This window comes from Falco cherrug, chromosome 15 (genome assembly GCF_023634085.1).
Source record: "Falco cherrug isolate bFalChe1 chromosome 15, bFalChe1.pri, whole genome shotgun sequence".
In the NCBI taxonomy this organism is placed as follows: Eukaryota; Metazoa; Chordata; class Aves; order Falconiformes; family Falconidae; genus Falco; species Falco cherrug.
Window position 1 is genome coordinate 5,210,611 of NC_073711.1, and position 17,436 is coordinate 5,228,046.

Here is a 17,436-nt window from a genome sequence, read left to right on the forward strand (position 1 = left end):
GTCTAATAGGTGCCCCAGGTGACCCTGGAAACCCAGGAATACCTGGTCCTCCAGGAGATGAAGGGATCGGGGGTTTACCAGGCCTTCCAGGAGCTCCAGGGTTTCCAGGCCTGGAGAGAGGTAAAGCAGCTGCTCGCACTGCACTTAGCAGGCTGTTTTCTGTGTTTGTTGCTCTGGGTAGTGGCCTGGAGATGGTGAAGGTATTGGAGCAAGCCTCTCCCGGACCTGATCTCCAGCTGGCTGATTTGCAGACCGCTGTATGAGATGCAGGGTCAGGGATGACACACAGGGAAACCAAACAGGTTGACCTGGGTGGGAGCAGAATTAATCCCACAATTATTACTGCCCAGCCAAGTCTTCAGGTGTGAATATTTGGTGTAGCCGTGTACACAGGAGGTTGGTTGGATGATTTCCATTTTGAATTGGTTGATTGGCAGAACCTTTCCTACTTTTTAAATCATAGCAAATTATTTTTTTAATGACTTTTCATATTTGCAATAGAGAGCTAACGGATTGACTAGATAAACCCACTGTAGGTGGAACCCATTCATCCCATCAAAGTTCTCACTTGAAAGTTTCTGTTTCACTTGAACGTCATCTGTGAAGTCCTGGACTGCCATGATCTAGAGACTAGGTACTAAGGAAATTATCTCACTCAAAGGAAATAAATAAACCACAGACTTATATAGTTAATTGTCTAACTGATCAGTGGGACTGAAATGCAGCCCTTTGAAGTTTTTTGGATGACCAAAGGCGTGTGTAAATGGGAGCCAGTTGGTGCCTCCCATTAGTAAGTTTTCCTTTGTGTGCAAATACAAACTGCTAACCTGGTTGCAGTTCAGGGCACAGCAGTAATTTTCATAACATTAAAAATACTAGAATGTGTTTGCTGCTGCAGAGCTGCTCATTGTGTCACTGTTGTCTAGATGGAATGGGCCTTGGAGGGTCTCCAGGTGTTCCAGGTGTGAAGGGTGAAGTGGGAGAACCAGGAAGAGCAACAATTGGATTCCCAGGCACTCCTGGCAGAGCTGGTTTACCAGGTCTGGCAGGAGCACCAGGATTGCCTGGTTCACCACGTATGTATATTTTTAACATCTATTTTTATATTGGATTCAGAATGAAAAAAGACCAATAAGCATGTATATATTTATTTCTGTGCCAGTGAGGATTATTCATCTGTAAATCTTAAATGTTTGATTGACACTTCATTGTGTCTGTAACTCACAATCTTATATGTATTTATCAGCAGACATGCCTCTGAAGTAAGAAAATACAGCTAATTGTTGTTGGAGTGGTAGCCTGAGAGACTGAAGCACAAGGTTGTGTAGACACCATTTACAACACTTTGAGGACTTTGAGGTTCTAGGCTAGTTTTCTGCTGGCTTAGATGAAGAATAGACCACGATTTTATGAGCACCTGGAGTAAATGTCTAGTCTTGTCAGTATTTTGAGGTACCAGGAGCCAGATAGCATGCCTGAAGAGACAGTTTTCAGACCTAAGGAAATGTGATTTTATTTCTACATGTTTATTTGTATGGGTGCCCTGATTGGATTAATTATGCATTGTTTTCCTCAGAAATTGAGTATTACATTAAGAGAGTTGATTGTACACAAACCTTGTATTTTGCTGTTCTGCCATAAGCCGAGTTCAAACAACCTGTTTTATTTTTGAGAGCCAAGCTTTTAAAACAGGACATACTCCAGTGATGGAGCCAATGAGCGTGGTCTGATGCAATGATTTTCTGTGAGGAAGAAATAAGTGCTCTCTTATCAATAACTGTTTGCTAGTCAAATCCAGCTCATTTTTCTGCAGAGTCTGTAAAGCTCTTGTAACTGTTTTCAGCTGATGGTTGCAGTTTGTTTCCATGTAACGTCAGACTTACTGTTGTCACTGAGGGGAAGGGTTTTTTGGACACACTCGTTTTAGGTTATGTTAGATCACTTTCCACTGCTGTTTCTGTCAGCTCATGTTTCATTCTCTTCAGCATATAGAGATGCAGAAAATAATCCTGCATTTATAAAGTGAGGGACAGGGAAGGTCCCCTTAACCTTTTTTGCCATTTAGTCAAGCTGCAGCAACTTAATGAGAAGAAGCTACACAGGAGGCAGGTAACTCTGGGCATGACTCTACCATGCCAGCAGCAGCAGTGACACTGCTCGTGAATGATAGCTTCTGTGTCAACGAAGAGAGCAATAGCCAGTCATCACAGTCACCAATACATTGATTTGCCCCTTCAGCTTCTATCTCAGCTTCTCCTGGAGCTGTAAAGACGTATCTGCCATGACCCAAGTCATTTGCCCTTCTTTATACAACCTGTTCACAGCTTGGCTGGTTCTTCGGCCAACTCCTAAGTCTTCGAAAAAGTGCAGAGGTAGAGCAGGAGAGGAAAGAAACTCTGCTGCATCCACATGTGAGAGCTTTTGCTGTCCTGTATGAACACATGTTTCTGTATGAAATAAGCTAGAACCAAACATCTGGCAGAGGACTGCAGCCTGTGATACCAACTGAGTTCCATCTCCTTGTGGAGCTTCCACAGCTGCAGTTTAATCTGGTGCCGTTTCTGTCTGTTGCATAACTGAAGTAGTGAATAATTGATGAGCTGGAAATCTAGCCTTCTCATGGCTTTTGCTTGCTGTCTTTTCACATATAGGCCCTTCGTTCCCCCCGGACACAATCCTGAATGGAAGGACTGGGGCCCCAGGGGAGCCTGGTCAAAGAGGGCTGCCAGGAGCTTTGGGTCCAAAGGGGTACAAAGGTAACTAACTTCTGTTTTAGGAGAGCATTTTAGCAGTCATTGGGCCTCAGAAAGATACTTACATGTGGTTAATATCCTCAGAGATGAGGTCGAAGTGTCTTTATGCCAGATCATGGGAGGCTGAGATGGATTAAAGGAGCCAACAGCCTTTACAATTTAGAGAGAGTTGTGCACAGCACTGCCAGCAAAATCCTATTTCCTACTTCCTACTCTGCTCAGGCAAATAGGCAGATAAACATCTCATAGGCAGAAAGTTGGCTAAGTAAGTTATACTTTAAAGCCATAATAATGAGACTTAGACATAAAATCTTGTTCACTGCTTCTTGCAGTATAGGCTGGAAATGACAGAGGAACTTAATTTTATTCTTCTCTCTGATAAAAATGGTGAGAATTTGGGTCTTAGTGTGTGACAGAACCAGCAGCAAAAGCCATGATGATGCAGACATCACTGTGCTTTGTGGTTGTTTGGATCCATGGCCAGTTATGATTCAGGGAGATACAAAGATATCCAGCTGAGGGTCATTGTAACCTACTGTGAGTGGGAGTATGGATTTGCTTGCTCTGACGTATAACTATCTCTTTAAAAAATCACAGGACTTCTGTCCTAAAACTCTCCTAAAGCCATCTGGTTTTGAGTGTTGACTGTGTTTTCCAGGAGAGGCAGGTGATTGTGCTTGTGATGGAGGAGTTACAAGAGCTGGTCTAAAAGGCATCTCAGGTCCACCAGGTCCGTCGGGAAGCCCTGGTGTGCCTGGGATTAAGGGCGTTGGTGGAGACCCAGGCACTGTGGGTGCACCAGGACTGCGAGGCCCTCCGGTAAGGCAGGAAGAGTTTATATTGGTTGTCATTAATTAAAGGAGAAAAAGTGCCCGTGTGCAATTGCTGATGTTGATTGTAGTGAAAGCAGAATACATTTTTTGCATATTTTCTTCTACCTTTTGGATTAAAAAAAAAAACCAAAACCAAAAAAAAACCAATCCAGAAACTGATCTGTGGAAAGAAGCTGAAAGTAGAGAAATTATCACCTATAAAAAATGGGAAAATAAATGGTTCTTAAGTTCTGAGAACTGCACATTTAGCAGTGAAGTGAAAAACAGTTAAAAAATATTCATGCCAGGGCTTCTTGGCCATAGGCGTACATGGATTAAACCCAAGGCTCTTCTAAAGTGAGGGGTGGCTGGGGGAGCAGATAGACATCTGCATGGAGAGAAAATCTGAAAAATTGAATGGTGACATCTTTCCACATCATCGCTCATAGCTATAAAACCTGTATGCCTTAGGTACAGTCTCCTTCTCAACTGCTGCATGCTAAATACATTAGTGAGAGTTGAGCTGTTTTTTTTATGAAACAGCAACTATAACAAACAGGATTTTCCAAAGTGCTGAGCATTGCTCATTGGCAGTATTTACTTTTGAAAATTGTAGTCCGTAGAGATGCAGGTCTTTTGTCTTCCGAGTATCTTTATCAGTGTCAGTAAATGCAGCACACCAGGTAATAGGGAAGAAGATTCAATACCTGGGCACTGTTATACCATGAGTGATGTCATGTTCCCAGCTGCCATCTAAGATTGCTGTCACCATAATTTTATATACCAGGGCTTGGCTTGCCACTGTAAAGCTGTAGTGACTTGATAGAAACATTTGGAAATAATCAAACCTCCTCTTCTTTTTTTTCTTTTTTTTTTTTTTTCCTAGTGTAATGTATACTATAGGAAACCTTTTGGAGATTCTTTCTAGCTCCAGACGTTGTGTCCATTCCTCATATGACATTTTTAAGAAGCAAAGCCTTTTCTCTGCATGTTCATATTCCTGGGTTTTTATCTTTTGGTCTGTAGGCTTTGGCTGGTCAGCAAGGTTTTCCAGGCCCTAAGGGAGAAAAAGGGGATTCGTCCTTTGCAACAGGCAGAGGTGCTCGTGGGGACCGTGGTGCGACAGCACCCAGAGGACCTTCAGGCATCCCAGGAACCCCTGGCAGGGATGGACTTCCAGGCTTGCCTGGCCCACCAGGCCCTCCAGTAAGTTCAGATGAACTGAGCAGCAGTGCTTCAGAACTGGAATAAGGAGCAGAGCTAATAGAAAGGACTGGCTTACTACTCCTCATTCGCCCTGTAGTAAGCCTCCAAATATATAAAAAGCTCATAGTCCCTGAGCACAAATTTGTCTTGGTCAGGATTAATAATTGGCACTCATCATGCCTCTGGCTACCCAGTCAAAAGATAAACTTCCAGTAGCTGGGTAGACCCTAATGCTGTTTTATGTTGTGTCCTAAAAGATAAAAGACATTGTAGGCATAATTATGAGTCAGATCTTGGAATAGCAAAATCACACCAGGCTTTTTGAATTAAAAAGAAAGTGAATGACTTTCAGCCTATATAATGTTTACATTTTGGCAAATATAGCATGAAATATTATTTGTAATAGTCACTGACTTATCCATCATTATTTCAAAATGCAGGAAAACTTATAGTGGTTTCCGTGTACCTTCCCACGCTCGTCTGAACCTTGCACAGAACTGACCAAACTCTTACACACTTGTTAAAATATTAGTGGTGTATATTCTTTCTACATCTCTCTTATTTTCAGCTGTGATTGTCTTTGCTGTGCGCAGGGTGATGGTGGGCTAGGTTTCCCAGGTGAAAAAGGACTGCCAGGATTGCCTGGCTCCAAGGGCCATCGTGGAGAAACTGGTTCTCCTGGCGTTGGATATCCAGGTCCTAGTGGAGTTCGTGGACCACCAGGTGACCCAGGAATGGATGGGTTTCCAGGACAAGCAGGTCTTCCAGGCCCTCCAGGTAGGTGTTGCTGAGTCTGCTCTTATTTTGAAAAGGTGCATTGTTGCCTAGGTTTCTGCACTGCTAAACTGATGTTCTGAGTTCAGAAACCCTGGTGGTAAGACCACTGCAGTATGAGGTGTTGGTGGAGGAATCTTAAACCCAGCGGGCGGTGAGAGCTAGGCCAGAATAGCGCTGGGAAGGTTGCACAGACATGCCGGATGGCATGTTACCTCACATCAGTTCATGCTGGGTTGTTGTTATGGGGTGAGGAGACAGCTAGCATTAATGTCCCCCTGGAACAGTCTGCCTAAGCTTTTTTTCCAATTCAAGTCACATGCTAAATGCTAAAAGCTTTACTAATTCATAGCTATGAATGCTTACATCTTTGTTTGGTAGATTGTCTCTCACAAAATCCACTAAATTAAATTTGCATTGTAAGATAAGTAAAAGTAAAATGCTCTGTGCATGATGTGAACACTAGATATTCTGTGGAGCACATCAGAAGCCAGTTTATTATGAATGCTACATCAAAGCTTTGCTAACAATGAACGGTCCTTTGTAGAAGAGTATCTATAGTCAAAATATGTGGGAAAGTGTGAATAAGTCATTAGCTAATTTAGTTTGCACCTCCATAGAGATGTGTAAGAAAACTTGTGAATGCATCATTCCCTCCATAACTAGGAAATAATTTGCATACATTAAAAGACCCTTTGATATAGTACGTTTCATCTAATATTAAAGAAATGTGGGTGGGTGGAAGAAATAATCACTTCGTATACTGCCCAGACTGAAAGACCTTATGGTGAAAATGAGGAAAGACATTTAAAAAGAGTCTGTGACCTACTGAAGTTACCATGTCAAAGACACCACTGAGGAGTATTGCTCAAGTTCATGCAGTAAAACAGGGTGAAACGGTCTTGCTTTGGAAAAGTCTGACTCGGTATTTTATAAAAAGCTCGGCTGATTTTATATGGTATTATGAGATTACTCTAAAATGTTGGAATTGCCCATATTTCACTTTTATGCCTGACATGATGGTTTCATAATTATTTTCCTTGATACTGGGAACTTACTGTGTAAACCATGATAATGTAGGGTATTAAGTAGCTGGGGAACATTAAGTTTCACTTATATAATTTTTACACTAAGCCTTGCTTATATCATTTCGCAAAGCACACAAGGGAACAGTCTTATTTGCATTTCACCTATCCTCACATGAAAAATCCATTGTTCAAGTATTCTGTTGCCAGCTAATACTGTAAAATACAGCATATGCTATTGTACAGAGTTGTTTTTGGAAAATTCACATAAGACAGTCCTTCAAGCCATGTGATGTGAATGCAACAGTATTAATTAAATGTCATTTTCCATGCCAGTTGCTGTCCCGAATGCTTGCTTTTTGAAAAATGTCATTTTTTGTTGTTTTGTATCTGTAGAGGAAATGTCTTAGAGATGGACCTCAACTTTTTATTTTATAAAGCATTCAGCATCAGGCTCACATAAGATTGCAGAAGACCAGAAATGGAATTTTTATTTTGTGTCCCTACCATTTCACTTTTACTTTATCAAAAGAATGCTTTGTCAAAGTGTACCCAAGTGCAGGCGGCAGTGTGTGTGTTGCAGTCGTGGTACCGGGTGCCCATATTCATTCAAAGCATAAAATGGATCATGGGTATCTTAGTTTTGAACCTCTGTTCTCAAAGCTAATGCTGACTATAAAGGGGGCTTATGCAAAGCATTTGACACTGTCTCACATGACATCCTTGTCTCTAGGTTGGAGAGACGTGGATATGACAGATGAACCACTTGGTGGATAAGGAATTGGCTGGGTGGCCACACTCTAAGAGTTGCAGTCAGTGGCCCAATGTCCAAGTGGAGATCAGTGACGAGTGGCGTGCCTCAGGGGTTGGAACTGGGACCAGTGATGTTTAACATTGTTGTTGGTGACATGGACAGTGGGACTGAGTGCACCCTCAGCAAGTTTGCTGTGACACCAAGCTGTGTGGGGTGGTCAACACGCTGGAGGGCAGGGGTGCCACCCAGAGGGACTGTGACAGGCCTGAGCAGTGGGCCTGTGCGAACCTCATGAAGTTCAGCAAGGCCAAGTGCAAGGTCCTGCACATGGGTTGGGGCAATCCCAAGCACAGGTACAGGCTGGGCAATGGATCGAGTGGATTGAGAGCTGTCCTGAGGAGAAGGACTTGGGGGTATTAGTGGGTGAAAAACTGACTATGAGCTGTCGATGTGCGCTGTCAGCCCAGCCAGCCAACGGTATCCTGGGCTGCACCAAAAGCAGCGTGGCCAGCAGGTCGAGGCAGGTGATTGTGCCTCTCTGCTCTCCTGAGCCCCCTGCAGCGCTGCGTGCAGCTCTGGGGCCCAGCACAGGAAGGACACGGACCTGTCGGAGGGAGGCCGGAGGGGCCATGAAGACGCTCAGAGGCTGGAGCAGCTCTGCTGTGCAGACAGGCTGGGAGAGTTGGGGTGGTTCAGCCTGGAGAGGAGAAGGCTCCAGGGAGACCCTGCACAGCCTGCCAGTGCCTGACGGGGGCTGCAGGAAAGCTGGAGGGAGCTTTCACAAGGGCATGTAGTGATAGGACAAGGGGCAACGGCTTTAAACTGAAAGAGGGGAGATTTAGATGAGCTATTAGGAAGAAATTCCTCACCGTGAGGGTGGTGAGACACCAGCCCAGGCTGCCCAGAGCAGCTGTGGGTGCCCCATCCCTGGCAGTGCCCAAGGCCAGGCTGGACGGGGCTCTGGGCAACCTGGTCTGGTGGAAGGTGTCCCTGCCTGTGGCACGGGCTGGAACCAAATGGTCTTTAAGGTCCCTTCCAACCCAAAACAGTCTGTGATTCTATGAATTGCTGTCACAGATGAAAACAGAGCACTCTTTGGCTTTGTGTAGGAATGGAAGTGTTATTGCAACTCCCTGTAGATATGTTGTCATGAATATAATAATGTTTAAACAAATTTTGGTATCAGTGAATGCATTACATCAAGATAAAAGTAATTAATTGAGAACTGACCTTATGTTCTCTCACATCAAATTAGAAAATGTACTGATTTCCCTTCAGAATTTGCATAGTATCCCAGTATGTCAGTACATTAGACACCCTGGATGTTCCGTCTCATTCCCTACTACATCCTGCTTTTCACATGAGCTTTGCTTCTTTCTTTATACTAGAACTTACACCTGTTAGCAGCCCTGACTAGCTAGAATTTGGGATTAGGATTGTTCTTTCTTCTCACAAGTCTGAATAATGAAATCAATCACTCAGATCAGAATAACGATGTAATGAAAATTAGGGTTGAGGGTGGAATGAAAGAGGGTAGAAATGGGAGGTCAAACCAGAATCACTCTCTGACATTTGGCAACAGGAGAGAGGGATGCTCAAATCTGCTTGCCCTGACTGGATTTCGGGTTGGACCCTAAACCGAAAGCTTAACTTTCTGTCACTGGTTGGAGGTAGGCATCAAAATATTTTCACGTAGTCTTTTGTGAACAGAGTTGAAATCTATTGAGAAGAACCCAAAAAGAATGTGGCTGAACCAGTTCTTAGCACTGTTTCAACCAAAACATTCTTAGGGATCTTTAGAGTTTCTGCACCAGAAGAGACATACTGGGTGCTGGGTTAGGTCATTTTGAGATCCCTGCTCTCAGTGTCAGTGTTGGAAGCAAAGACCCGTATTTATTATCCATATGAATCCACTGATTTGATCTGATTTATCCAGGAAATAGTATGACTCTGTGTCTTTTGTCAATCAAACTTGTTAGTCATCTGAAAATGATAATATTTTCCGGAAAGAAAGTGTTTAATTTACATTGCTGTGCTGGAAGAGATGCCTGATTTAGACCAGCTTACCTCCTTGGAACTAAGAGCAGTTACAATTTGTAGTGCTCTTGAATGGCTTGTCAGTCTGGGAATGGAACTCCAATAGAAGCATCCTGTATAGAAACTTGTAAGGAAATGAGAAACAATGTGATACCCAATTACCTCATCCTTAATTGGCCTTGTAGTTGATGACAGATTTGAATTAATAAGTATTGGGCTCCAGTGCAGGTAGGCAGCTGTTCCTCTGTGCATGTAGAAGTTTTCAGAGTAATGAAAAAAACCCAGCTCTCTTCCCCCAGTTGCATTTAGTCATTTTTTGTATGTAATCTCTCTGACTAAATAGCTTTTAAAATCCTTTAGACTTTAATTTATAGAAAGTATATCTATGATAGTTTAAGGCTAAGCCAGCTATCACAGTGTAGGAGCTAATGCTATAGTTCTAGCACAGACTCCACTTAAAATAACTGGAAGTGTTTCTGGAGTTGGAAAGTCTAGAATTAGTTTTTGTGATGGTCATTTCTGTGACAGTGTGAATGTGACTTCAGATCGCCAGTGACCTACAAGGAGGCATGTTGGAAGTGTTTGAGATCTTTCAGGTAAATCTGATGTGCTGGCAACTGATAGTGCCACATGCATTTTATTTTCCACTGAAGAGGGATTGCTATTACAAACAGACCCTATTTTTGAGAAGTAAAAGTCTTTCAAAGAGCTTTGCAATTGCTGAGTCTTGTTTGCTGCTAATAAACTTTCAAGCCATGTGGTTATTTCTTAGTCTGACAGAGTGTAGAAGAAAGAGTTGGAGATTAAGGCTGAAATAAAAAAAATCCTTGCTGTTTCACCCTCCATGCATGCATCTCTCTGGCCTAGACTCTTGGGATACAGGGGTTTTTTTAAACACCTGTCAGTATTTCCTAGGTAATGCATTTTATCTTACATCTGCACTGTAGTGTACTGTTTGTATACAGCTTAGAAACATGCTCAATTTTTAAAAGTCAGGAGCACCTGTTGGCTCCCACTGACTTTTAAAAGCTTTTAGCCTCAACCTTAAGCTCTCTGAGTCAGAGACTGCCTTTTCAGTGCCTGTTGCATAGCCCCTGCGATAGGGAGGACCAGTTGCTGAGTGTAAGCTGTGGATATCATGGTACAAGTAGTCCGCAGCAATAGCTGCTGCCTTTTACTGGTCATGCAGTAAGCCAGTAGTAGGGATGAGATTAAACAACCACCAGGCTCTGAATGCTTTCTCTTTTCTTTAACATCCCATATTTGAGATGTCAGCAGTGTCTGATGTGTGTAAGTTCACTCACAGCCACTTTACGATATATCCTGTAAAAAGCATCTGAATGCTAAATGTTCCTCTTCTGACCTGTCTTTCTGAAAAGGGCTGTGTGCAACCTCAGTGTCTCTTTGTTTTAGGTATCACCTTGCCCTGCATAGTTCCTGGAGCGTATGGGCCCCCAGGGACTCCCGGCTTTCCAGGATTGCCAGGTAGGGAGACAAATTTATTGTAATGCACTGGCTGACTACCAAGAAGCAGTTATTCCTCAAGGAAGATAATACCTGCTAATTAATCTCCGAGTGATAGTTGTTGCAGAGAGTTAACTGTCAGAGCAATGTTCTTTTTTCTTTTTCAAAGAGTCTAAGCTTAAATCCCATGTAGGATCTTAATAACTGCACCATTTTTTTGCTTTCATGTAGCCTCTGAACACAAGCCCTCTCCTTCTAAGTTTATGCAGCTGATGAAACTTGCATAGCTTTGAGACTTTATGTAGCTTAAATTGCATATCCAGTGAGTGTTCGTAGCACAAGCTTTGCAGGAAAGATCTGATGCTGTATTTTTGTGCTGTGTTTTTGTCTTCCACTATTCAATCATTAATACATTTTTACCCTTAGGTCCCAAAGGCAGCAAGGGCTTTCCTGGCATTCCAGGCCAACCTGGACTACATGGGTCAAAAGGACAGCCAGGATTTCCAGGAATAATAGGCTTGCAAGGGGAACCTGGTAAGAAGCAAGTTACTGGAGTTCTTTTTATTGTCTGATTAATGTGTACAGTATTTTATCAAAAGAGTTGTCTGACCTTCTAGCCACTTATCTGTCTGGTACATTCATAATGCTCCATTGTTTGCTCCACTGGGCTCCTTCAAATGCAATCTCTGCAAGCAAGTGGTTGCAGCTTGGAAGAAAACAAAAAAAAATGCTCAAGATATGTGTTAGCTGCCTATAATATTATGGCACTGCTGGAAGAAAAGAGGACAACCAACGCAATTTGTTTCTCCAGAGACTGTCACCATGTGCTCTGTTACAGTTTGGGTTAACTACAAGTTTAGTGTAAAACTTGTTTTAAGCCATGTGGTACTCTGGTAAAGGCATTTTAGCTGTGGGAATTTCTGATGGTTGTATAAATAAAGAACATGAAACAGAGGTCGTGAGAGAAGATGCCTAAAGTTAGGTTGCTGTGTATCCATCAGGTTTCTCTGGATATGACTGACGAAATCTGTTATCCTTTCGCTACGTTAAGGGGGCATGTCACCTTTATGGAGTCGCTGGTTTCATGACATAACCCCAGAGCAGTGTGACACATCCACATAGCAGTGCAGTTTAGTGTCTGCTTGATACAGGGAGAGTACTTTCCAGTCCTTGTACCAAGGCTGCCAGTGTCTTCTACTGCACCGTGCCAGAAGTTGGCTGTCATAGAGGCAGAGTAAGAAAGGTGTGATGAGTATAACATCTTTGCAGCTTGGGGGGGTGGTAGTGGTAGTGAGATAATTACCTGTCTGTAGCCCGAAATGGCCATTTTACTCCTTTTTTTTTTTTTTGTCCTTTTTGCCTAATCTGCCATCTAGTGAAACCAAGCTTGTAAAGCTGCAACTAGCTGCAGCTCCCAGATACTCCTAAAGTATTCTTTTAAAAAAAAAAAAAAAGTGAAAGGATATTTGAATGGTTTTGAACTTTCCAAACAACTTTTTCTAGCATGGAAATTTTTTAAATATTTATTTTGTTAAAGATGCTATTGGAAGCAAATATTGTAGTATCACAGAATCATAGAATCGTTTAGGTTGGAAAAGACCTTTAAGATCATCAAGTCCAACCATTAACACAGCACTGCCAATCTGTTCTTCTGCTGCATGACATTTACTGTTTTTCCGTTTAAGGCTTCCCTGGGCCTCGAGGAGAGCAAGGGTCACCAGGACTTCCAGGACTGGATGGAACAGATGGTTTGCCTGGGAAAATGGGTGCTTCAGGCTTAGCTGGAGCAAAAGGAGCTCCTGGAGATGTGTTTGGTGCTGAGAGCGGAGCCCTGGGAGAGCGTGGCAGACCTGGACTCCCAGGTGATAAAGGGCTTACAGGTGATCTTGGATTTCCAGGACCAAAAGGTAAGGACTGATACTGCTCGTATCTGGGAATATCAAACTGTTTCTCTTTCAAAAATCTTTCCTCTTTCCAATCCCTTTAAGGTACTGTGTTAGCAGTCCTCTAAGCTTCTCACAGGTAGTGATCTGCTGGTTTTCTTTCAGTATCTAATGCAACTCAAAGACTTTTATTAAAACTCACATTTTAATTAGAAGTGTGAATTTTATTTGTCCTGTAACCACCCACCTCTCTGTTCCCAGGGTTAGATGGAAGACCAGGCCTCCTAGGTATTAAAGGCGAACAGGGTAACCCAGGATATTCAGGCATCCCTGGACTGCGGGGACCTCCTGGTCCCGGAGGTCCTTTTGGCATTAAGGGAAAACCGGGACCCTTGGGGTCAGTTGGCCTTGCAGGAGCACCAGGTACGTAATGTCTTCAGGTGAAGACAAGTAGCTAAGCTGGAGGCTGCAGTGCTGAGGAGGTGTGAGTAGGAGTGAGATCCTACCTCTGGTTAGGGGTAATAGAGTGTGGAATTTGAGCCTTTTGCCTCTGACTGCTGGACGACTCCTGCCTAGAAATGTTGCCCCAAGGCTGTAAGAGGTGCAGCAGAAAGATAGGAGAAAGCATCTTAAATGTCTTGATATTTTTAACATCTCTGCTCTTACATGCTGGCTGTATCATTGACTAATCTTCATTTCCCATTTTCATGATGATTAATTTCTAATGTATGAGGTTGCTTGAAATGTGATTTTGATAGATCGAAAAATTGTTGGCTTTCTCAGAACAAGTGCTTGTTTTCCCTGGCTTTCTCTTCCCTGGGGCAGAAAAGAAATTTATTTCCCTCCTGTTCAAGGGGAAAAAACCCCACCACTTGAGTAGAGTAGTTTCTCTCAAGCTGCACTGACTACAGTGTTTCATGATGGCGGTATGTGCAAGACTTGAGAACCAAGCAAAGAGGGACCTCAGAATTAGTGGGTCATGGCCTGTGACATAACCTCTCTGTTCTGACACACAGAATGACAGTGCTGGAGCACAGTGACAACAAGTGAATGAAAGCAGTAATGCCATTTGAAATGAAAATCACAGAGATTTAGGTTTTTTCATTTTAATGTTAACATTCCCGTTGCCTCTCTATTGTTTTATATTTTTGGACTGTATGCCATATATGACTTTCCTTCGACTGTTTTTAAAAACCTCCCATTGCTAGGTTGATAAGCTCCAAATGATTTTTTTTTTTGCAGCTATTGTCTCTCTAAATCATTAATTTCTTTTGTACCCTTGTTCTTTCTGTTTACATATTTTGTCTGTTTTTTCCTTCACCATGTTTCTATTCCATTTATCATCAACTCTCCATTTCTGATGTCACACTGTTTGGTTATGGGTTCTTCACATAGGCTGTCAAGGTGAGAAAATGCAGTGTAGCATAAAAGCTCATGGACTAACAACCTAGCTTTTAATGCTACAAGAATTGCATTGACTATAGGTGATACCCCTTATTATTGCTAATCAAATCAGAAGGCAAAGAACCATTGCAGTGAGAATGCTCAGACAGTAACAAAGCCTGAAGCCTATCAGGAAATCCTGAATATGTACAGATTTTAAGTGTGTGTGTTTTCTTTGTCATCTTAATTAAAGCAACCATTTCATCTTCTGCTTTAAAAAATACCAAGCTGTAGCTTAAAATGTTTAAGCCCCAAGTATAACAAAGCTCATTTATTGGGTGCTACTGCTGCAAATGCCATTTTTCAGAAGCCACCAGATTTTTGCTTCTCTTCCTCCTTTTGCATCTGAGCATTCGGTTTTCAATGGTTTGAGCCTTTATTTAAAATTGTAAACCGTTACAAAGCTTCAGCTAGAAACATTCCGAAACATTTAGAGGCAAAACAGTACGTTTTGTGACAGCACAATCAGAGGCTTGTTCCTTTAGTGAGCAATTTGCTTTTGAGAAGTACACTTTAACTACCGAGGTGGAAACGGAACTTGTTAAAACAAGCCTCTCCAAATGATCTCTGGTTCACCCAGAGGATGGGGTGGGATGCAGAAGCCGGCATTAATGATGCTCCCCATTCTGGTTTGGTTGCCTTGATGATAAAGGTAAGACTGGTGCACTACAGTTTAGTGGCTGGTAAAGGAGACAAAAATGGATACATCATAAGGGGTTTCACTCTTGCCAGTTGTGTAGTGACGTAGGCAGTAACCCTCTTCATAGGTATTTTATTATTAGACAACTAATGCTTTTGCAGTTCTAAGCTTTATGCCTTCTAGTAGGCTGCATGTGCCATAAGGTCCATTTGTCATTAAAAACAATGCTGTGTTTAAAGACTTTGCAAAGCTGTCCACAAATTGTCCTAGGGTTTGTGTGATATAATCTACTCAGTTCTTTCTTGTATCGATTCAGGTCTTCCTGGAGCCAAAGGCTTGACTGGGGACGTAGGTCCACAAGGCCCTGCTGGCATGAAAGGCTTCCCAGGTCCTGATGGTGCTCCAGGATCTCCTGGGGAAAGAGGATTCCTAGGGCCACCAGGGCCTTTTGGTCAAGATGGACGTCCAGGTTTCTCTGGGCCAAAAGGTACGTGTTCCACTAAGGGAATAGCCTGAGATTACTGTGCCCACAAAAAAATTAACTTCTCAATACTGATTTTAGGCCCAACTTGTCAGAAGAGAATGAATTGCCAACTAGTGTTGGAATGCATTTGTTTTGCTGCTGAGTTATGAATGGTGGATTTAATTATCAAATCATGGTTATAAAGAGATCCATCTTAAAGGACTTGGGCCTTTAGGGACAAAAGGTTGTGTAAATCAAGATAGAAAGACAAGAAAACTGAAGAAATGACGAACAGCGAATGAGATTTATAGAAGGGAGAGAATGAAGCACAAACCAAATGGGAAGTAAAAATTTACCATTTGTGTGGTCATTAAGCACCAATACAATAGCTGGTTACTTGGAGAGTTGTGTGTTACTTTATGTGGAGACCGATAGAGCCATGTAACTGCATGATGCAGTCTTGGAATTTGATGGGGTTTTGCTCTCCAGTGAAAGCAGGACCAGGCTCTGAAAGGTGAACTGAAAAGTGCTGGTTGAAAGTATCCTGAGTCGAGACCCATGAGAGAAGTGCCCATGCTATGCTTGTGCTGTAAAGTTTTACTACGTAGATTTGGGTGATCGACCAGACCCACGCTGCCTTTGCCTGCTGGTTAGGTGGATATGCAGTGTACCAGAAGAGACTAATTTTTCCTTTTTATTTCTCAACTTTTCTATACAGGTGAGAAAGGGTCTTCTGGCCTGCTTGGTTTCCCTGGCATGCCAGGGCTGCCCGGTGTCCCTGGGGTCAATGGGTTTAAAGGAGCTCCTGGCACAGCTGGAGGAAAAGGGAGCCCTGGAGCTGTGGGACTCCAAGGTCAAAAAGGTGAGAAACAGCTGAAAGGCTTTTGCTGGCTGTGCAGCAGAGGGACTTGGGAGGCCCTTCTGAGCTGTCTGCATATTTAATGTTTTCTGCTAAATACCGTGTTCTTTTCTTCCTTGTGAAATACTTTGGCCCGGTTGTGAAAGGTGCTGAGCACTTACTGATGAATTCACATCAGGAGACATGGAAGTTCTGGTTTTGTCTGCTAGCTTCTAATGTTACACACTTTCTCTGTTAGATTATTTTGCAAGATGATTTCCTTCTTATTTCTTCAGGTGACAGAGGTGATGTAGGTCCACCTGGCCTTCCCGTTCTTGGGCCTCCAGAACAGGCACTGCAATTCAAAGGAGACAAAGGAGATCCTGGATTAGCTGGACTTGGGGGATTCCCTGGACCTAGAGGTATTTCACAGCCTTGTGACAGATGTTCAGTAACAGTGGAGCATGGTCTGTCCTTTTGACAGCGCCTGCAGTATTACCGTTTTCTGTTCTGCCATTCACATTTGAGCAGGATATGCATATGGCAGTTCTGTATTTTGAGAAAAGTTTTCCTTTTAAGATCTGTTCTGCAGAGCTAATGCCATCCATTCTAACTCTCGAAAGGAAGCTTTGGGTAACAGGTCAATTGGCCCAAATGAGCTGACTGCTTGTATTATGAAATTAAATTACATTCTTTCGTATAATCCAGGTGATAAAGGAATCCCAGGAAGCCGTGGACAGCCTGGTCTCCCTGGACCAGTTGGGTCAGCAAGCAAAGAGAGGGGTCTTCATGGTGACCCAGGCTTCCCTGGCCCACCTGGACGGCCTGGGCTGCCAGGACAGAAGGGTGCGCATGGTATCATAGGATTTCCAGGAATGCCAGGAGAGAGGGTAAATACCTTCTTAAAATATCTTCATCTTCTCCAAGTGCTCTTAGGAAAATCCTGTGTTCTAATTGTTACTTCTGTAGCAAAGCAGGAGAAGCTGGCAGGATTTTTCCTTACAAAACTTCCAGATTGTTTTTGTTTGGCTCATACTGTTGAATTGCACTTTGGATAGTGTTTCTTCCTACGTCTCTGTGGTCTGTTATCCCACATGACCCAAGCTTGGAACAGCAAGAATAAAAGCAAAGGCTATCTTTGGGGTTGTTTTTTCAGGGTTCAGATGGTGTCACAGGAACACTCGGATTCCCAGGACCTATTGGCCTCCCTGGTCCAAAGGGTAAGGAATCTTTCATAGTGTCCATAGTCTTTCAGTATACACAGTCCTAATATTCGTGACCAAAATGAATGAGCTGTGTTCTAGAAATGTCTGTTGCTCTCCAGTGACTGGTGCCGAAGTACAC

General features: G+C 42.9%; 1 protein-coding gene across 1 annotated transcript in view; it reads left to right on the plus strand.

The window, feature by feature from the left end:
• The window catches only part of COL4A6 (collagen type IV alpha 6 chain), a 139,466-nt gene that overhangs the window by 109,129 nt on the left and 12,901 nt on the right, over positions 1-17,436 (plus strand). The window contains exons 18-32 of the mRNA XM_055727498.1: positions 10-120; positions 927-1,076; positions 2,652-2,756; positions 3,412-3,572; positions 4,592-4,771; positions 5,365-5,548; positions 10,775-10,846; positions 11,252-11,359; positions 12,511-12,732; positions 12,970-13,131; positions 15,108-15,278; positions 15,973-16,116; positions 16,389-16,514; positions 16,801-16,982; positions 17,249-17,312. Coding sequence (XP_055583473.1) covers positions 10-120; positions 927-1,076; positions 2,652-2,756; positions 3,412-3,572; positions 4,592-4,771; positions 5,365-5,548; positions 10,775-10,846; positions 11,252-11,359; positions 12,511-12,732; positions 12,970-13,131; positions 15,108-15,278; positions 15,973-16,116; positions 16,389-16,514; positions 16,801-16,982; positions 17,249-17,312 — 2,142 coding nt within the window. The remainder of the gene's footprint in view (positions 1-9; positions 121-926; positions 1,077-2,651; positions 2,757-3,411; positions 3,573-4,591; positions 4,772-5,364; positions 5,549-10,774; positions 10,847-11,251; positions 11,360-12,510; positions 12,733-12,969; positions 13,132-15,107; positions 15,279-15,972; positions 16,117-16,388; positions 16,515-16,800; positions 16,983-17,248; positions 17,313-17,436) is intronic.